This window comes from Thermobia domestica, chromosome 1, assembly GCF_964235325.1.
Source record: "Thermobia domestica chromosome 1, izTheDome1.hap1.1, whole genome shotgun sequence".
Classification (NCBI taxonomy): Eukaryota; Metazoa; Arthropoda; class Insecta; order Zygentoma; family Lepismatidae; genus Thermobia; species Thermobia domestica.
The window spans coordinates 306881492-306901063 of record NC_137454.1 but is presented as its reverse complement, the minus strand read 5'-3'; the positions used below and the strand labels follow the sequence as shown (position 1 = coordinate 306901063).

At 35.8% G+C, this 19572-nt stretch overlaps 1 protein-coding gene across 1 annotated transcript in view; it reads right to left on the bottom strand.

Moving 5' to 3' along the window:
* LOC145661882 (mitochondrial pyruvate carrier 2-like) overlaps positions 1 to 19572 on the bottom strand; it is a 47822-nt gene that overhangs the window by 17736 nt on the left and 10514 nt on the right. Inside the window, exon 2 of the mRNA XM_081727225.1 lies at positions 14781 to 14821. Within this exon, the coding sequence (XP_081583351.1) occupies positions 14781 to 14821 (41 nt within the window). The remainder of the gene's footprint in view (positions 1 to 14780; positions 14822 to 19572) is intronic.

The following is a 19572-nucleotide window of genomic DNA, read 5'->3' as shown; positions in this document are numbered from 1 at the left end:
TTCATTAATTCAATAGTAGCACTGTCTTTACTATACAGACTGAACCTGGACTTACTGAAGTCGACCTGTGTCTCAAGAATCTTTTTCGCTATAACATTAAGGTAAGTAAATCCTTAATTACCGTCGTAAAATAGGTTTACTGACTATCACTAATCTTCAAGATGATGATAATTCTGTCAACTTCTGTATTTTCCATTTATTCTTCATTTCTATCCGTATACTTTACATACCTATCCTGATAATTGACGAGATCTTACTCTTTTCAATAATCTACAACAAATAATACAGAGCTCCTAGGTCAACCTTTAATATAAAATATTTTCATTTTCTATAAAGAACAAAAAATCCATTTAACTTAATGTAACTTATTTACTTCTTCAATCAAACAAAAAATAAAACAAATGGCAACAGAAAATAATAGATCAGCCTGTGTGAAACGCTGAAATACTTTCCGCCTTCTACCTAACAATGGAACTTATTGTTGGGACGCTGAATTAATTCCAAGAAACCTCTTTTCGCTATCTCTTACAGAAATAATATTACATTTACATCCCTTCCGGTTTTAGTAGAAAGAGAGGGGTGTACATGATATATTTTCTTAAGATGCTGAATCGATTTTATAAAAGCTCCTTGTTGCTGTGTGTTACCGTTTTTGTTCTATAGCAATCAACGTTGAGAACGGAAATGCTTTATTCCTACCACTTACGGTTTGAATAAAGGGGTTAACAGATGAGATTAAACTTATTCTTGGACCGGAGTAGATTCCAAAAACCTGCTTCTCGATCTCACTTACAGTTTTTGCTCTGTCGGTAAACAGGCATTCTGTAACATTCCCGATATGTATGCTTTGCATTGGAAATTTAAAAACAAACTTCTGGACGTTAACCTTAATCCAAAATGAGTAAGCTAAGAGCATATGTAAGTATAAAAATCTTCTACAGTTCTTTTATATACCTTTGTACAATTTAATCTCCTTTAAAGTTAACCTTCTTGGGAATGCACACATTTAACCGAGTGGTCTTGCCACTGTTGCAGAAATTTCCAGAATAGTATATAGCTGGACCACATAATGTCTTCTGCGGTATCAAATCGGTCCTTTTCGACGGCACTTTCAACTTAGGAACGAGCCAAAAGTCACACAGCACCATGTCAGGGGAATATAGAACATGACGGGAATGCTATGTTTGGCCAAGAAAATCTGAGACAGATGCGAAACAGGAGGGGGAATTATCGCAACTGATCTAAGATAACGAGCATGTTTCACATGTTATGCGGGTTTAAAATATTCTGCATGTTGATATTAAAACACAATTCTGTCGCATAATCGGTAGAGCGTTCACGTCTGGCGCCAAAGTTTCTGCGTTCAAACCATGGGTGCGCGATATTGGTTTTGTGGTAAATAAAATTACGTAACGGGCGGTCTTGAGGTTCCTCCCCTATTTGCAATTTTTTCGTATTTTACATCATTAGCTCAGTAATTGCTATTTCGTTTCTGCGACGTTAAATTAATGATTTAATGTGAAGTATAAATGTTAAGCGACAAGCTTTCGCCGATCAACAACTGTAAAACGCCTTCGGGAATTGTGAAACTAGAATTTGCTATGACTGACTTCTTTCATGCAATGATTGACTTTTTTTACCCGTATAAATAATGTTCCGGGGCAAGATTTTATTTTTTTCAGGTATAAGCTGTTGTTTATTCACTTTCTGCACAAAAATTTAGTTTACTTTCGCGATACTGTTCGTGGCTGAAAATGGAATTTTGTAAATTCTCAAATATGCCAAACTCATAGTTAATACAAAGTAATAAATACATTATTACAAGATACTCCAAATGAATAGCTAGCAACCTGAGAATGAGTGTATATGCTTTATTCTCATTTATTACGAACGAAGTCGTGTTTCATTGTTTATATGTATTAGTTCGTCATTTTCATTTCTTAAGAAATTTAACAATGTTTATATGCCTACTCAAAAAGCTGGCTGTCTCAAAAAGAAAAAGAAGAAACTTAACAACGCTTGAATACCTAACACAAAAACTGACTGTGTTTCAAACAGCCGTGTGCACCAACGAAGTTTAAACGAGCGTTCACTTAAACGCGTTAAAAATTAAACTTTCAAGTTTAAACGTGGTTCCCGGACTTTTGTTGCAGCATTGAAAATCGAAGTTCAGTAAACCTCGTTTAAGTAAACTTCGGTCAATTTGTAAAATCGAGTCTGATTGGTTGTCGTCTTTTGTCTCTAACCTTCGCTTAACAAAGTGGCAAATGAAGAAAGCATACCGCGTGCCGGGGTTTTCGACTTTCGAGATTGTGTGCATCTCGACTGAATACATCAAAGAATGGAATAATAATTATACCTGTAATGAAATAAACGAGTGATACTTGGGGTTGCAATATTGGTAGTAGATTTTAGATTAGATTGTAGCGTGTAGTTTCACTATACGGGTCTATAGTATAAGTAGGAGTACTACTAGTAGTAGGAAAGGATTAGAAGTCCCGCAGGAGTTTGTTAGGTTTTGTTCTCGGTGCAGTTTTACTATACGGATACCCAGATTGTAAAATGTATAGAAAAATATGGGCAAGTCTTTAATTTGCTCATTTTATGTCCAGAACACAACCTAACTAACCCCTGCGGAGCTTCTAACCCGTCCCTACTACTACTACTACTACTACTTATACTATGGATACGTGGAGTAAAACTTCACGCTGTTCTCGACATAAAATTGACAAATTAAAGACTTCTGCAAATTTTTTCTGTATATTTCACAATCTGTGATCCGTATAGTAAAACTGCACCATTAAGATTACACTAAACTTATAACAAAGAACAAATATAATGTGGACCAGTGGTGATTTCAGGAATTGGTCGGAGAAAACTTCTCCCCGAGAACCATGATATTCCCTCGGGACCATATATCCTATGCTCAATGTGGATTCCCAGTATTTTCGTTACTAATACATTTCATCCCCAGTATACTGAAATTCGCCACCACTAGAAAATAAATAAATAAATAAATAAATAAATAAAAACTTCTCGAATCAACCGATGGGAAAAATTGATTTAACAGTTATATATATTTCATCGTGAAAATGTTATTCTAATGTCTTTTACATCTTTTCCTTGTTGGCGTTTCCCTACAATTCCCAGTCAGCATAGGTAAAGTTGAGGAACGCTACCATTTATTCTTTTCATTTATGATCTAACGTCTTCTGCATTCTTAGTTTCTCACTTGTCCACCAGCTGCGTATACATTTATAATATGCTTGCAATCTTATATATTATAAATACAATACCTGCAAAAAAATATGCACGCGTGTGTGCTAAGTGGCCAACATAACCTGATCTATTCCAATTCCAAGCACTGCACAATTTGAGGAATCTCTCGTGATCTTGTCTGAGAAAGGAGCCACATCAGCGATGATGGTATTTGCATAAGGAAAGAAAAGCGTGGAAACTAACCTCCTCCTGTTTTCCGGTGTAATTTCCGAAAATACATTGGTTACACATGTAAGTAATATGTGATTATATAAATGGCATTAAAATTTATGATTCATAATTATACAATTATAATGCAAAACTAACTTGTAGTGATCACCTACTACAGATTGGTACGTATTTTTTGTTCTGATTTGTCCATTACTCGAGCAGACGGTTCTGCCAAATTTTGACACGTTCTTACATTCCCAGATTAGGTTAGAGCTTTCTTTTAGCAGAGCATGCACTAAATGAAGAGCTCCATTACTACTTGCGAACTGACTTCAGGATGGCTCAGTATCGTATAAATAAAGTGTGGACGTACAGCATAAAAACTACTCTGTATATCACTAATAATTCATTTCAATATGATGCGATAGATGGTAATTACTTATATTCACACTTTCATCCTTCTTGAAAAATATTTCACGTCGTAGTTTACCTATGAATTTTCTATTTGGTAGAACCGTCTGCTCGAGTGAACCCTTCATTTGTTTACACGTATACCCACCATCGCAAATTCGCCTGTTCCCTACGGACGCTCTTCGACTATAGCCCTCCAGCTTCACATTGGCGTAAACCTTAAAAGGTTCAAAAATAGCTTGTAACGAGCAGCTTGCAAAGTTTGGTGCATGGTTTTGAGACGTGTGGCTTTTACTATATGTAGCTAAGTTTGTATGTGTCTTATACAATCGTACGCAATTGGTTGATACCACTCGAGGAGTAACTAGATATTAAGTTTTATTATGAATAACTGGATAATAAGTTTTACGCTGTTTGCATGGAATTTTGACAAGAAAACACTGTATTTACAGACATAACTTTTATGCCATCCTAAGGCTAACCTTTACTGGAAAATTGTTTAGGAAATACATTGTCGAAAATACTATGAGCTGATTTTGTCAAAAAAAAAAAAAAAAAAAAAAAAAAAACGCACAGTATATGTAGTTTATTTCTAGTGGGTTCTCTATTGTAAAGCTACAGCCTCGCAGGTTTTCTGCCTCCATATCCTCCTTATTTCTTTTTGCGAGTTAACACTTTACCTGAAAATTAAAAAAAAAAAAAAAAGCCGTATTCCTAATCTACACCGTTTATTTTATTTTATTATTATTTTTTGCACATTGTATCTAGGAAAAAAATAATGAAACCACGAGCAAAAAAATTTTCCGAACACGGGGAATGTATTTTAATTTCATTAGTGGAAAAATACAAAGACACTATTGGATGTTAATGGACTTACTTGGATCAAAGAAGTTTAAACCCCCAAATTCGACCGTTCAAACTAAAACCAAGTTTATCCACCATTTGATCGAGACTTAACCATGAACGTTGTTGGTGCAACAGACATTTACATTGACCTTGGTTATGACCCTCGTTCAACAGTTGAACTTCGTTGGTGCATACGGCCGAAAAAGGAGAAGAGGTACCTAATGCAAGTTGATTTGAAGCAGCGTATGTGGCAAATGAAAAATATTTTACACAATCGTCAACAACAGGCTTTTATTTACGACAGCATATTGTTCTATAGGAAGTCGATCGAGAAGCGGGATGGGGAGTGCATAGTAACAGCTTTCTGATTGTTTAGCGTGGTTGTTCAAGTTGCAGAGACAGGATCGAAAGTGAAAACGTATTGTAGTTGCTGTGTTCAGTGTATCCAGTGTTCCTGTGCAGATAACAAACATGTTAGTTTCCAAGCATTCTAAGACTACGCTCAATTCTTCCTGGTTGTTGAATATCTTTTATCATGATTCGGGAAATACTTTCTGCTCGCTACATTTTCCGGAACATCTTTTCGCTGAGTAACATCGGACGGGAAGCGGTAAATGGTCACATGAAAGATAAAAACCACACGCAGTGACTGCCGCGTCCATCTCAATACTGAGAACAGTTAATGCCTGTGTGAATCAAGAAAACAAGCTGCACCTTCTTACTTGGAGTGACATCCTATTTCTACCTCATCTGTGTACAACTTGGGCTTCTAGTGGCGTTGCATGTTCAAAAACTGTGGATTATCGATGCAAGTGAGTACAAGTTCGGGGAGAAACAAAATAGTTTACAGGGATTCTTAGTTATTTAAAAAAAAAAAAAAAAAATGGAATAACGAAAACAGAAATGAAAAAATGAAATCTTTGAGTTTTACGTCTCGCGGTTATGCCGGTTAGGCTAAAGGAGACGGTGATGATGAATAATGAGTGAAGCAGTGGAATGAAGAAAGTGGGAGGAAACGGGAGAACCCCGAGAAAACCCACGCACACGGTGTTTGTCCACCACAAAGTTCACTTGGTGGGGACTGGGATCGAACCCGGGACCCCAAGCACCAGAGGTGAACGCTCTTACCACTGAGCCACCGCGGCCCCCATAACGAAAACAGAATTACTAAGATGTACTCACAAGTTAATGACAGATCAATGCTCACTACTGCCAAAATAAGTCAAAATATTCAAACTTATGTTTCCAGACATTGAGTTTGACAGGAAAATGCAGGTTCAATGTGACAAAATACACTTTCGTTTTTTTTTTTTTTTCTTCTTTTTATGGGTTATCACTATACTTTAGAAGTGAACTAATTCAGCTATCGAAGTAAACATAAATGGGCGATTCTGGAGTACTATGAAAGGGTAAGTGTGCACGCATTATTTGACATAAGCTCTTTTACACAATTCTACAGCTTCTGACCGTTGAATTTAAATCGATGGCCCCAATGTAAACTTTGCATGTGTGCATACCTTCAAGCCAGATATCAACACATCGCCAAATGACCCTGTGATACTTGATATAAGAAGCTGTGGCTACTTATTTTGCAAGCATTTAAAGTTGCAATTAAGGCAATGAACTGGAAAAGCACTGAATTTCAAAAAGCTCTGCATAACTTATTTAAGGATGTTCTACGAGTAACCTACAGAGGTTCATAAGATTTTCCATTGAAGTTTTGTTCAGTATTGGCTTGAAAATAGAGTGTTGCTCAGCGAGCCACTGACATCTTCTGTTGTATATTCAAGGTGTTAGGAAGTATACGATAGTCCCAAGCTCTTCCAGCTGTCAGTTCATGTCAGGCGTGTTGAAATAAAATAAAATGCTTAATTATAAACTTATATTTTTTAAAAGCATTTGCTTCAGAAAGAGAACTTCTCAGTACTCAATTTCAGACAACGCTCATCTCAGTGCATTTCTTCACAATTTTAACAGATGTGATAAAAAATGTGAAGAAAAAGTTTGTAAAACTAGAAGCGTTTAGTTCTTTTCGTTCGTGCACACGAATTGATGTGGAAAATAAAGAAAATCTTCCTGTGAAAAAACGATGACACTGGTTTTTGCTACACATACTGAATTTAAGAAATGTGAACCAATGATGGATTCGGATATTTTTTTATTTTCGTCGAAATTGCAGAAAATTGTTCTTAAACTTCTGGAGAAGTCATTTTTAAATTATATTCGGTGGGGTCACTTGGTCGAAAAAGTGTAAAAGCTTTTTCAGACCAGCCATCCTGAGAGGTTTTTCTCATTCACATCAGGCAAATGCCGGGATGGTACCTAACATACTGATCCCAGGCTCCCTTCGTTTCTCCCCAATTTCCTTGAGACATCATCTCTCATATGTGATGGGCTAACATGACATAGAGGTCTAAAGCTCAGAAATCTAATTCTTAAGGGGATCTTCTACCATCTCCGTTTAGGTTTCTAACTCTCCATTTGATAACATGTAAAATTTAATATGGTAATTTCTAACAAAGTATTGCAGGTAATAACTTGAAATTTTTAATACAAATACACAAGACCCATATAAATCCAACCACGGTCTCCAATTTACGTTACATGCGTTAGATTAATTGCAATATATTCTTCAGTAAGTTTGGCAACAAAGAATAAAAAGTATGCTGCAGAGGGGAGAGGGCTGACCATCTGTTTGCTTGTTAGCTGCTTTTAAAAGGACGCTCTTACCAGAAAAATCACGTTGTGATTCTCACTTCTCAGTGGTTAGAATGGTCTGGACTGGAAGAGCCCAAAACCTCTTCTTTCTTCCTTTCACGGTTTGTTTGTTTCTTCCACCCCCTGCTGTCACAAGAAGACAACTTGTTTCGGAAAGCACTTTGAATTAGTAGCGAAAAGCCAAACAATGACACCACGGACGGATTAAAGGGAGGGGCGGTCACTCCCTCCGAGAACATTTGAATACTTTGAATAATCGGAGTAAGAAACTAGAAATTGCGTAATCTAATAAGAAAAGTTTGTTGAAGTACACAAATCAAGACGCATTTTAAGTGTCACAGCATTGTACTCTCATCCCCTCCCCTCCCAATTCCCTTCTGAAGAAGTTCTCTTTTGTTTCTCTGTTCCATATTAGCCTTTACACTTACACTTTCATTATCCAGTATTGATTTTTACCATACCATCTGCACAGAAGGCGAATAAGGTTTACGAGTCCTTCCTGCCCCCTTTTTTAAAAATTGCTAATTATAATAAAATTTATCGAAAACAATTCATCTCAACGATAAAGACTTATACACATTCATTATTGCAATTTTAAAATAAACTCGCCGCCTGTCGCGTATGCTAGCGATCTAATATATACGAATAGATGAAAAGTTAGTTTGAAGCGTATTGTTTTTCTGTAATTAAGTCCGAATTCATATTTGTTTCTATTGTTGCATCGACAAAAGTGAGTGCTAAATCGATTTAGGCACAAATAATAAACTTGTGCAAGTATATCGAGGCATCTGAAATTTAATGTTAAATAGTGGCGAGTGAGCCAGAAGGGGCGTGCACTATTCAGTTAGTCAAAGAACTCATATATGTAGCTTGAAAACTAATACTATTTAAACCAATATTGAATTAGACAAATTTGATCACTCTGGCCACAGAAAAGGCGTCACCTTCTATGGCCCACCCATCGCATGATGGGAATGAAAGACAGAGGAAAAAACGACAAATTTGTAAAAAGTAGGATAACCATAATTGGAAATAGTGTGTGTATTTTTTAAGGAGGAAACCCAGAAGTACATTCTCGATATAATAATAATAATAATAATAATAATAATAATAATAATAATAATAATAATAATAATAATAATAATAATAATAATAATAATAATAATAATAAATAATAATAATAATAATAATAATAATAATAATCTTTCTCACTTCAATCATAGGTTGATGCGCAAGAAGGAAATTTTAAAACTTTTCTCTCCCCTGGGAGAGCTGTTTTATAATTTGATAAGGTCTCTTCTTCGTAACTGCATCTATCCCTGATCGGGCCGCGGTGGGTCAGTGGTAGAGCGTTCACCTCTAATGCATGGTGTCCTTAGTTCGATCTCAGCTCGCACCAAGTGAACTTTGTGGAGGACAAACACCATGTGTGGGGTTTTTCTCGGGGTTCTCCCGTTTCCTTCCACTTTCTGCATTCCAGCATTTCCTTCTTTTCTCAACATCACTAGCTCCTTTAACCTACCAGGCATAACTGTGGGACGTAAAACTTATAGATTTTTCTATCCTTGATCTTCCACTTCCTGGTTTTCCTTCTGCCTTTTCCCCTATCAGCACGGTGATCCAATCGGAGTGCCGAATAAGATGTCCAAGCATGCTGTTTCTTTTTTTTCCTATTATCTTCATGATCTGTCTTCCTTCATTAGCTTCCTTTAGTACGTCTTCATTCCTTTTCCTTATACAGTATTATTATTATTACACAACCACACAAAATAAATAAAAGTTCTGTGCACTGGACCCCAGGGTATTGATTCGATGTATTTTGGTACCCAGAACCCAAATTTCGAAACTCCAGGACGATTGACCGTGTCAACTTTGTTTTATGGGCGAAGAACGTAAGTGCTGTTGTACGTTTGCTTATGTTTATCGCCCATTTAAAAAAATATCACGGTCAATCGTCCTGGGGTTTCGAAATTTGGATTCTGGGTACCAAAATATTTTGAATCCATACCCTTGGGTCTGGTGCACAGAACTTTTATTCTTTTTGTGTAGCTGTATTATTATTATTATTATTATTATTATTATTTTCCATGCGTACATTTTCTCGAAAATATCCTCCCCCTAAGAGATGATCAACAATTCATTCCTGAATAGTACTCAGCTTCTTTTCCTACTAATGACTATTTAGGAGTTTTTCCTTAGCTGAATCTCGTTATATTGTGTCTCCATTGTACGTAGAATAGGATTCGATTGCCAGTGTAAGCTCACAACTTCCGAAGTTGAGTCAACATCGTGAAAGAAATGGAGAACTATCCGAATAAAGTGGTAGCGATCTCTGGCCAAGAAAGACGAAAGGATTGTTTGATGTCATTGCACTGATCACGATCTTCTAGGTTGTGAATGTTTACCAGCTGGCATGTCCAGGCCCCTATGGGCTGTATTGCTGAGTTTAGATTTTAGACTAATAAACAGCTGTCTTTAGAAAATAACATTGTAACACAAATATGATAGTCATGAGTTCCGAATCATAGTGTCAAGTGGTATAAATCTCACTTGGGTGGTAAAATTTATTATTAGACATTCGTGGAAATCAACTGCTCTGTTAAAATATTTCAGTTTTCTAACATTGTTATGCCTAATTATTATTAAGCATTAATAATTACTTATTATTAAGAAGAAACTGAAAATCGAGAAACATGGAAGAAATATTTCAAGGTCCAAACTGAAAATTAAGAAGAAACGAAAAAAATCTCATCAGTCCCAGGACCGGCCAAAAGGCAGAATACTTAATAATAATAATAAGAAGAAGAATAATTTTAAAATTTCGTTCTTGATTATAAGAATACATTATACATTATAAAAGTCGTATACAAAGAAATGTATACATCCTAGAAATAGTATATACATATCAACGAAATACCTTACTACTGTCAAACAACATTTGTACTGTGTATACATTTATATTAATTCTATAGACTGTCACGTCTTTTAATCACGTGGCTCCCCAGCTTGCCTCACAACGATGAGCAAACGCCAATGATTTGAGTATTCTAGTAGGGAATCGAACCTAGAATCACGCGAACAGGAGTCAAAAGTTCTAACCACAAGACTATGGAACCCCTTAGTATGACGTTATGCTTGAAATTCAAATGATTCTACCAAAAACAATTATCAACGAAATAGTTTATTACATCTCTAACACATTACATTTATACTGTGCATACATCTATATTAAATGAAAAGGAGTAGAATGACTATATGCCTGAAATTAAAATGATCCTACAAAAAGCATATTTTTCAACGAAATACCTTCCTATTGTCATGTATACGGGTAATTTTATTCGCGGGTGGAAGGAGGAGTCGCCCGAAGTAAGGAAGAAATACAATACTCTCCTATCTGATAATTGAAATCATGAATAAATTTTATTATTATTATTCTTTCTGTATATGTTCATTTTCGAGTTAATCATTCCATATCGGACTCCCGAAGAAAAAAAAAAAAACTATCGAAACAACTTATTGACCGTGCTGATAGCGACTACTCCCCGTCACGACACCGTTTTTCAGTTTTGTTAGTGTTAGGAAAAAGAAGAGTGAGAAAGAAGAGTAGCAGAGGGAGGCAGAGAAGAAAAGAAAAAGAGAAAGAATGAAGAAAGATAAAGGATTGGAGGAGAAAGGATTACTGGATAATTCAGGAAATATAGTAATGAACTTGAATGGTTATTAACGAAGGATCAATTCCGAAGTGATCCGGAAATAGACACATGTCCATAAATACGAGCCTGATCTGGGTCCAGGCGACTGCACAAGAGGGAGTTGCCCAAACCCAGCCCAAGCTAGGTGAAAATGGAATTTAATTGGTTGTAAGGTAATCCTGAATGGTAAATATTAACTATCCAGTCTCTGAACTCCATACTCTGAGATCGACCACACATATGAATTAGCTTGGCGAGACTTCTTTTTTGGAAGAAGAGAGTACCAAATTCTTTTCCTCTTTGATTCCTTCATTTTGTCACACTTCTTGCAACACAGATATTATAGCACAACGACAGTAGAATTTCCAGTAAGTGCACTTTGCAGTTTGTTTCAAGACTATTCTAAAACTCAAGGGTCACAAAATCACCCTCCCCTCTTTCCCTTTTCGAAGGGATCTTTCGGGGGGAAAGGTGAAAAATGTGGAAACAATTGGATACAATTACTAAGAACATTTTCCTTCTTCCTTCACAAGTCTCTTGTTTATGGTCATTTCGTCTTGTGTGATAAGGCGGACTTCAGAACACAAAATTGCAACGCTCCAGATTCCCTACCCAAATTGTCACGCGGTTCGTATGTCAGTCTTCGAGTTTCTTCAAAGAATGTTACATTATCTGCTATGAGATCTGCAAACGATCTCCATTGTATAACTGCTATCTCGATAGAGGCAGTGGACAAAACTGAGGACAAAGCTGCCCAAAACAAGTTTTTGACAAAAAAAAAAAAGGAAGAAACAGAGACAACATTTGTTTTTAGCCAGAAGCTCTCATAAATCACTACCACGTGACGCGAAGACTATAGGGCTAGAGGTTCAGCAGAGAGCTCTCAATTCCTGGAGAAATTCTATCCTCTACGTTGCCAAGTGTAAACGGAAGTATACATTATAATTAATCTAAATTGATCTGGGGCATTAAATCAAAAACAGAAACCATGAACATATAGGTATTGCTGTTGGAAAATATCATGGAAAATTTTGAGACGGTAAGTGCAATATCTTGTTAAATATTCACATAGAAATATCTACGTGTTATCTTATAGGGATCCTGAAACACTTGCAAGTGGGTAGACATCCCCTTAATCCTAAACTTTAAATTATTTGACTAGAGCCTTCTTTGTTCGAATTTTAATGTTTCTGCAGGATTTGATGGAGTGAATCGCATGTAGTCTCTTAGCTGAACTAGTTGAAAATAATTAGTTAGATGGCACCAGGGCAAATGGAGTTGTGAGAGTTCACAGAGTTTTGTTCGAACCTATATTGTAAAACAATTATGAGTCAGCATTCTAGAACTGGTTAGCGTTTGGATGACTTTTGGCTGAACAGTTTGGATATTTCAGAGAACAATAATTTATGAGAAGTTGTTAAAATGGTCTTGATCTCTCATGAAAATTCAGATCTAGAAAAAGGATTTTCAATCAGTGCACAATGGTTAGCAGATTACTTAAAAGAACAAATTATAGTAGCACGCAGACTTGCGTACGATATATCACCTTCTGGTGATCTTGGGAAACTATTCATAAGGAACTCATGATCCATTACGCACGAAATGCTCATACTCGTTTTGCAAAAACAACAAATCCATGCCGAGAAGAAGAAAAGAAACAAAAAGAACTAAAGACAGGAAAATAAGGATCAATCTAATCGAGTTTGAAGCTAAGAAGATTACAATAATGGAAGATATGCGCAATATTGATGAGGAAATAAAGCGTTTGGAGAAGTGAAATGACATAATACTATCGACTTTTTTCTAAAGATATGTCGATAATATATAACAGCCAGTTTTATGTTCATACAACCACCCTTTTTCGTTGAATGTTTCACTGTGATTTCTTCCTTTCACATATGAAGAAACTTTTATCGTGTGATTAACGTTACAGATTAAAGTTTCACGAAAGATACTTAATTTTTTGCTTTGTGCAGCAATTTCTATCACGTAAGTGTTCCGTAATTTCATAATAAAATACGTTGTATTTGTTTTTACAGTAAAACCTGTGAACTTGGCCACCTCTCTAAGTTGGCCACCTGCTTATCTTGGCCTAGTTCGTGTTGAACCTGCATTTTCCCATAAGACATTCGTTACTTATTACTCTGTAAGTTGGCCACCTGTCTATCTTGGAAGTTGGCCACATTGAAGCAATGTTTACCCTATGATGATAATGATAAATTTACCTGCGTATCTTGGCCACGCAAAATACCGTTTTGTTATTTTCTTAACTTTTTCGTGTTCCCATATGAGAGGCAGATGTTTTGTATTTGTGACTGAACACAAAGAAGCATAGATTCGCACGATTTGTTCTTGGAGGTCAATGACCAGAAGATTATCCTCATAAAGGGGTGGTGAAAGAAGATGTGAATATGAAAAAGCACGTACAGGAATTCAGGAAATGGTTATACGTATTTGTTTATCCAGTCTGTTTTGGTAAAACCATTAGCTATATCAGCGTCTTTCATCAGTGGGAAGCTTTAGTAATTCCGGAAAATTTTCAAGGTTAAAGCTAACCATGTCAATTGCCAACTATTGGCACCTGACGGCTTGTCGAAAGGTAGCGGGGGTTTTGAGATATGAATTCCCTCAAAACATACTTTGATCCAAGGGAAACACTTGTAGCTCATTAACAAAAGATAGTTAACTACAAAATTAGAATGTGCATATGTGCCAAAAGGAATAAAAGAAGTACGTTTAGAATGAACCACCATGAATAAATTTGTATAATAACTGATTTGCTATTTTTTTGAAAGGTATCTACAGAAAATATTCGTTACTGTCGAAAAAAGTCATATAAACTGCACATAAATTGTTCAGTTTATAATTTTGCTTTTCTGTTTTCAGTCTGAATACCTCAGTGTGCTACAATATCAATTTCAATAAACTGCCTACATATGTTGCTATTTTATGGTTGTTTGTATTGTGTTTTCAATCTGAATAACTAAGTGTACCAGACTAGTTTTCAGGAAGGTAAAAGTATACATATATTAAACATACTGTAGTAATTTTTTCTAGTACTGTATATTGTTATGATTATTGTATATACATTATATAAAACTAGCTGTCGTGCCATTGCTTATTAAAATTTTACAATCAAGTAATATTAGAAATTCTATTTTAAAAATACACCAATCACACTTATTTTCTGTAAGTTGGCCACCTGTCTAAGTTGGCCACTTTCCAATGGAACCGATGGTGGCCAACATAGACAGGTTTCACTGTATATTATTCATGTTCTAGCTGATTAAGAGCTAAAAATATATTACTCATGTATGATCGTTATCATGTTTTCCTGGTCTTATTTTTCCATGAACATGGGAAAGTCTATGTGGCTAATTACATATCAGGAAAAATTTCAAAACTGTTCTGGAAAACCGGGTAAAGTTTCCCGTTAATTGTTGTCACCTTCCATTTAGTTTCAAATTTTCCATTACATTCTATTCATTCCGAAAGTCACATACTAACCATACTTCCGTGTTGAAAAGATTTATAACTATCAAATATTACACAAAAAAAACTTAAAAAAAGAGATGAAAATCTTGCAAATCTAACGTACAGTAAATAAATATACAGTAGCGAAATGACAGCTAACACAAGACGTTCTTAACATAATATTGTCTGTAACGTATAAATAATACTAACCCATTTGAAAACTGGCGCCCAGAAGAATATCGTCTTCGGACCTAAAAGTAGAAAATTAGAATTATTCTTACTATATTGATAGAATACATAGCATAATTATTGCTAAATATCTTCAAAATGTTCTTGCTAAATTCTTTGCAAAATCATTCTAGAGTATGCGAATATGTAGTGGAATTCATGTTCTTTTCATAAAATGTTTTTGTCAGTCCAACACAAATACATATAAGCACAAGCGGATCCAAATTAAGACGTCATTAATTCATGTATGATATTTGGCGCGCAAAGCACGTTTGGCGTATGAGTATTAGTATAATCTATCACTGATCTCTTAGCTGAAAACACTTATTTCCGACAGAATTCGCTGAGCTATTTTCCGACGAGCTGAAAAGGGTTACCTCTGTTCAGAAACAAATGCTTATCCTTGTTCTAATAAATTCTTCACATGTTGTGGTGTTTTTTCAGTTCCTATTCTTTAATTTTCTTTCTGAGAAAGGTGAGAGGGCTTACCACATATAATCGGTAATAATCAGTTTTCCTTTGGAGTACACAGGGATTTAGGAAGGTGTATACGGGAGTATACGGCATATACCCATCGCCCTATCTCGGTTTTATCTGTATTTTCAAAAATTTTTGAGACGGTAATGTCAAATAGGATAAGGAATTACTTACGTTCCAATAATCTAATATCATTATCTCAACATGGGTTTTTAAGTGGCAAATCTACTGATTCTGCAATTTTCGATTTTCTTAGTACTGTTATGCATGCAATAAATAATAAAAAATGGGCAATTGGACTCTTTGTTGATCTTACTATAGCATTTGACACTGTAAATCATGATCTCTTACTCAAAAAATTAAGCTTTTATGGTATAAGAGGAACTGCCAATAAATGGATCGAGTCTTACTTGAAGGATAGGTATCAGATAGTTCAAATTACGAACGAAAATAATGGCGAAATGCGTAAGTTTAGTAGTTATAAAGGTACAATACTAACTGGTGTACCTCAAGGATCAGTGCTTGGTCCATTGCTCTTTCTTATTTACATCAATGATTTGACACATGAAATGTTGCCTAATAAATGTGTTTTATTTGCTGATGACACCAATGTTATTATTACAGGTAACTCACGACATGATATTGAATATAATCTAAACACTGCGTTTTCACGATTAAGTAACTAGTTAAGTAACAATAAGTTAGTTCTAAACAATGATAAAACTTCCTTGCTAAATTTTTATTATCCTCTTCAAAATAAATTTATTCCTTACGTAATGGTAAATAACAAAAAAGTCGACTTTTCTATTTCAACTAAATTTCTTGGTGTCACCATAAGTTCGAAACTAACTTGGAATGAGCATATTTCTCAACTCAACAAAAAATTAAGTAGTATTTGTTTCGGCCTCCGTAGACTAAGAGGTAATGTCACAACAGAGGCCTTAGTTTCGGTGTACTATGCAAAATTCCATTCTTTAATAACTTACGGTATTATTTTTTGGGGTCATTCTACTGAATGTATTAGCACGTTTCGCTTACAAAAGAAAGCACTAAGGGTTGTGTTTGGATTGTCACCAAAATCTTCTTGCAAGCCCATCTTTCGAGGACAAAAAATATTACCATTACCTTGTGCGTATCTATATAAAGTTATCTTGTTTACCGTAAGTAACAAACACTTATTTATAGAAAACAGTAACGTCCATAAATACAATACTCGATTCGTTAATAATTTGCATGTTATCCCCCAAAATTTCTCGTTTTTTCAAAAAAGCGTATATATTAACTGTACAAAAATTTTCAATAAGTTACCTGACTTTCTAAAACAAAACAAATCATATTCTATGTTTAAATCGGATCTTCATGAGTTCTTAGTAGATAAATGTTACTACTCGGTAAATGAGTTTTTTGAAGATAATGTATAAATGTTTTTTTTCTTTGTTAATTATATTATGATTGTATAAGCTTATAAAAGTCATAGTTATGTATGTATTATTTTATCTAAGTTTTTTTTCTATACCATATATGTAATTATTTTGTAATTTTGACAACTGTATGCGTGCTCGAGAATACTCTCATTTGTATGCAAAACAGGCAAATAAATAAATAAATAAATAAATAAATAAATACTCGAAGTAGTCTTGCCTATAAGCTATACTTTATACGATCGAGCGTATACCTGCGAAAAATTCTAGCATTACGCCACTGGTAATATATTCCTTTAGTTCACAGTGCTAATTGTTTGGCTTCTCTTTTACTTGTACAAGATTACAGGATCCTTATACGAGTTTTTCCTTACGACACAATACAAATCAATCAATCAGTGAACAGTTGTAACACCGTACTTCTTAATTTTGATATTAGTAATTGGCTGCTATTGAAGTATTCGAAATACGAAACTCTATAAATAATTTTTCAACGATAAATTAATCTCACCAAATTTTATCCTACTTAAATTTTACTTGAGTACCAATTAATATAGGCTGCTGACTCAATATTCAACTAGACCCCTCAAACTGTTGCTCTAGGATGGCAACAACGTATGGATGAAGGTTAAGAATAGTCCATGAAACTTTATACATACATACATATAAGTTTTATCGTTTCTTTCTTTAAATGATTCCGTAAAACGCTCTGAATAGTTAATATCCTGCCGCATGCCCAAGTAATCGTGCACACATTGATAATATGCATTTTTTTTTCATCATAAAATTCACTCCTAGTGCCTTAGAAGTTGTTCTTTAGAGCAGAAGTAGAATTTTATAGGTGCAGATTCACTTTAAGAGGACTTGCCCTTACGGGCGCCCAGACGTCTTAAAAAAGACTTTGCAAGAAATACAAAATAACTTGTGCTAAGTATCCACTGAAAACGAGAATGCTACCAAACCGAGTCATGGCAAAAAAGGAAGGGAAGGGGAGAGGCTCGGGTGGCTACGTAGAAGAAGATGCGTCAGTGTTAGAGGGTATTCATATTGAAATGATGTTTTATACGTAGAGTCAAATAACGGTCCGGGTGTCTTTTTTTTTTTTTTCCTTTACCAATTTTATTACAATGTCTTTTGAAAGACTAATTCAATAGTGCCTTTTTTCTCCTAAGTGACATGATGGAGATAGGTGTTTTGCTCGCTGCCCCTCCTAACTCATGGAAGTATCCAGAGCATCAGCGAGGTTTAGGTGAGACTTGTCAGCTCACAGCAGCTTCGCGAGGTTTTAGTTGTAGTTAGGATCCCTAGTCAAGTGCGATATAAGGTTTAGGAAAAGGTGTACCCCTAGTCCAGTGCGACCTCGAAGCAGGTATTGGTTATTTGATCAGTGGTCTGGTTCCTCCGTGGTCCCTCTTTTATTTGTCCTCTTCGGGTGGCTCGTCTTCTTTCGGTTTCCTTCGTGTGGTCCGTCTCCTTTCAGTTTCCTTCGTGTCTTCCTCTTTAGTGTATCGTCTGCTTGTTCGTAAATATCAGCACGTATCGTTATGAGCATGTGCTTGTGTAGTGATGTGGGGATCCTTACAGTATAAACAAGGATAATGCAAGAAACACAACTCATTATAGCCTTACTATAACTATTGGGTAATACTAATGGTTTGACACTAAAACATTAATCTTGTAAACATAAAAGTACAGATTTCCTACATTGTGCACAAAGGCTCCGACAGTGGAAATTGATATCCTATACAATCCTCTTTAATGTGCACTCACTGATTTTAACCGTAAAATTACAATTTTTTTGACGGGCTAATCTTAACCAGCATTATTAGTTTCGGGAGCACCAGTGCCAATTATTAGTTACGGGAGCACATAAAACTCAGTACTGCTTGTATTCGAACTAAAACTTTTTCTCGTATTCGCGATGTATGAAACAACAGAAAAGTAAATACACTGCTGAACAAAACTGCACTTATTTAATATAAAAACACATTTACACGTGACGTTTCGATCTTCTAGTCAAGATCCTCATCAGACGTACTGTTGTACTTTACGATTTCAAAAAGTAGTTTGAACGAGACACAAAGCCTTGACCGTTTGCAGGGGACATTTGGGGACCTTGCTCCTTCCCGTGGTATAATTTTTAGGTGGTTTGGTGAATTTAGAAGAGGCCGGACATCGCTTAAAGATGAAGAGAGAGCTGGACATCCGGCAACAGCTTTGTCAGATGAAAACATTGCTGCTGTGGAACAAATGATCCGAGAAAATCCTCGAACAACTTTCAAGGACATTGAATCTACAGTGAACATTGGATCGCCAGCAGTAACAAAAATTCTTCATGATCATCTTCGGCTCAGGAAGGTTTCATCTCGTTGGGTGCCTCACACTTTCACTGAACAGCAGAAGCGCATGTGTGTGGAATGGCGTGAAGAAATGATTGCAAGATTTAATGGACGCAATTCTCGACGCGTCTCTGACATTGTTACTGGTGATGAGACTTGGATCTATCAATTTGACCCTGAAAATAAACGCCAGTCTATAGTTTGGATCTTTCCAGACGAAAATCCACCCACGAAAGTGAAGCGACCGCGAAGTGTGAGGAAGAAGATGGTCGCAACTTTCTTCTCCAAAACTGGCCATGTTGCAACTGTTCCACTTGAAGAACAAAGGACTGTTACTGCTCAGTGGTACACCACTGTTTGCCTAACAAAAGTGTTTCAGAAGCTTCGGGAACGGCGTCCAAGAACTGGATTGCGTAGGGTCCTGCTTCATCATAACAACGCGCCCGCACACACGGCCAACATCACAATTCAGTTTTTAGAATCTACGGAGGTCAAACTTATGACTCATCCGTCGTATAGCCCTGACCTGGCCACGTG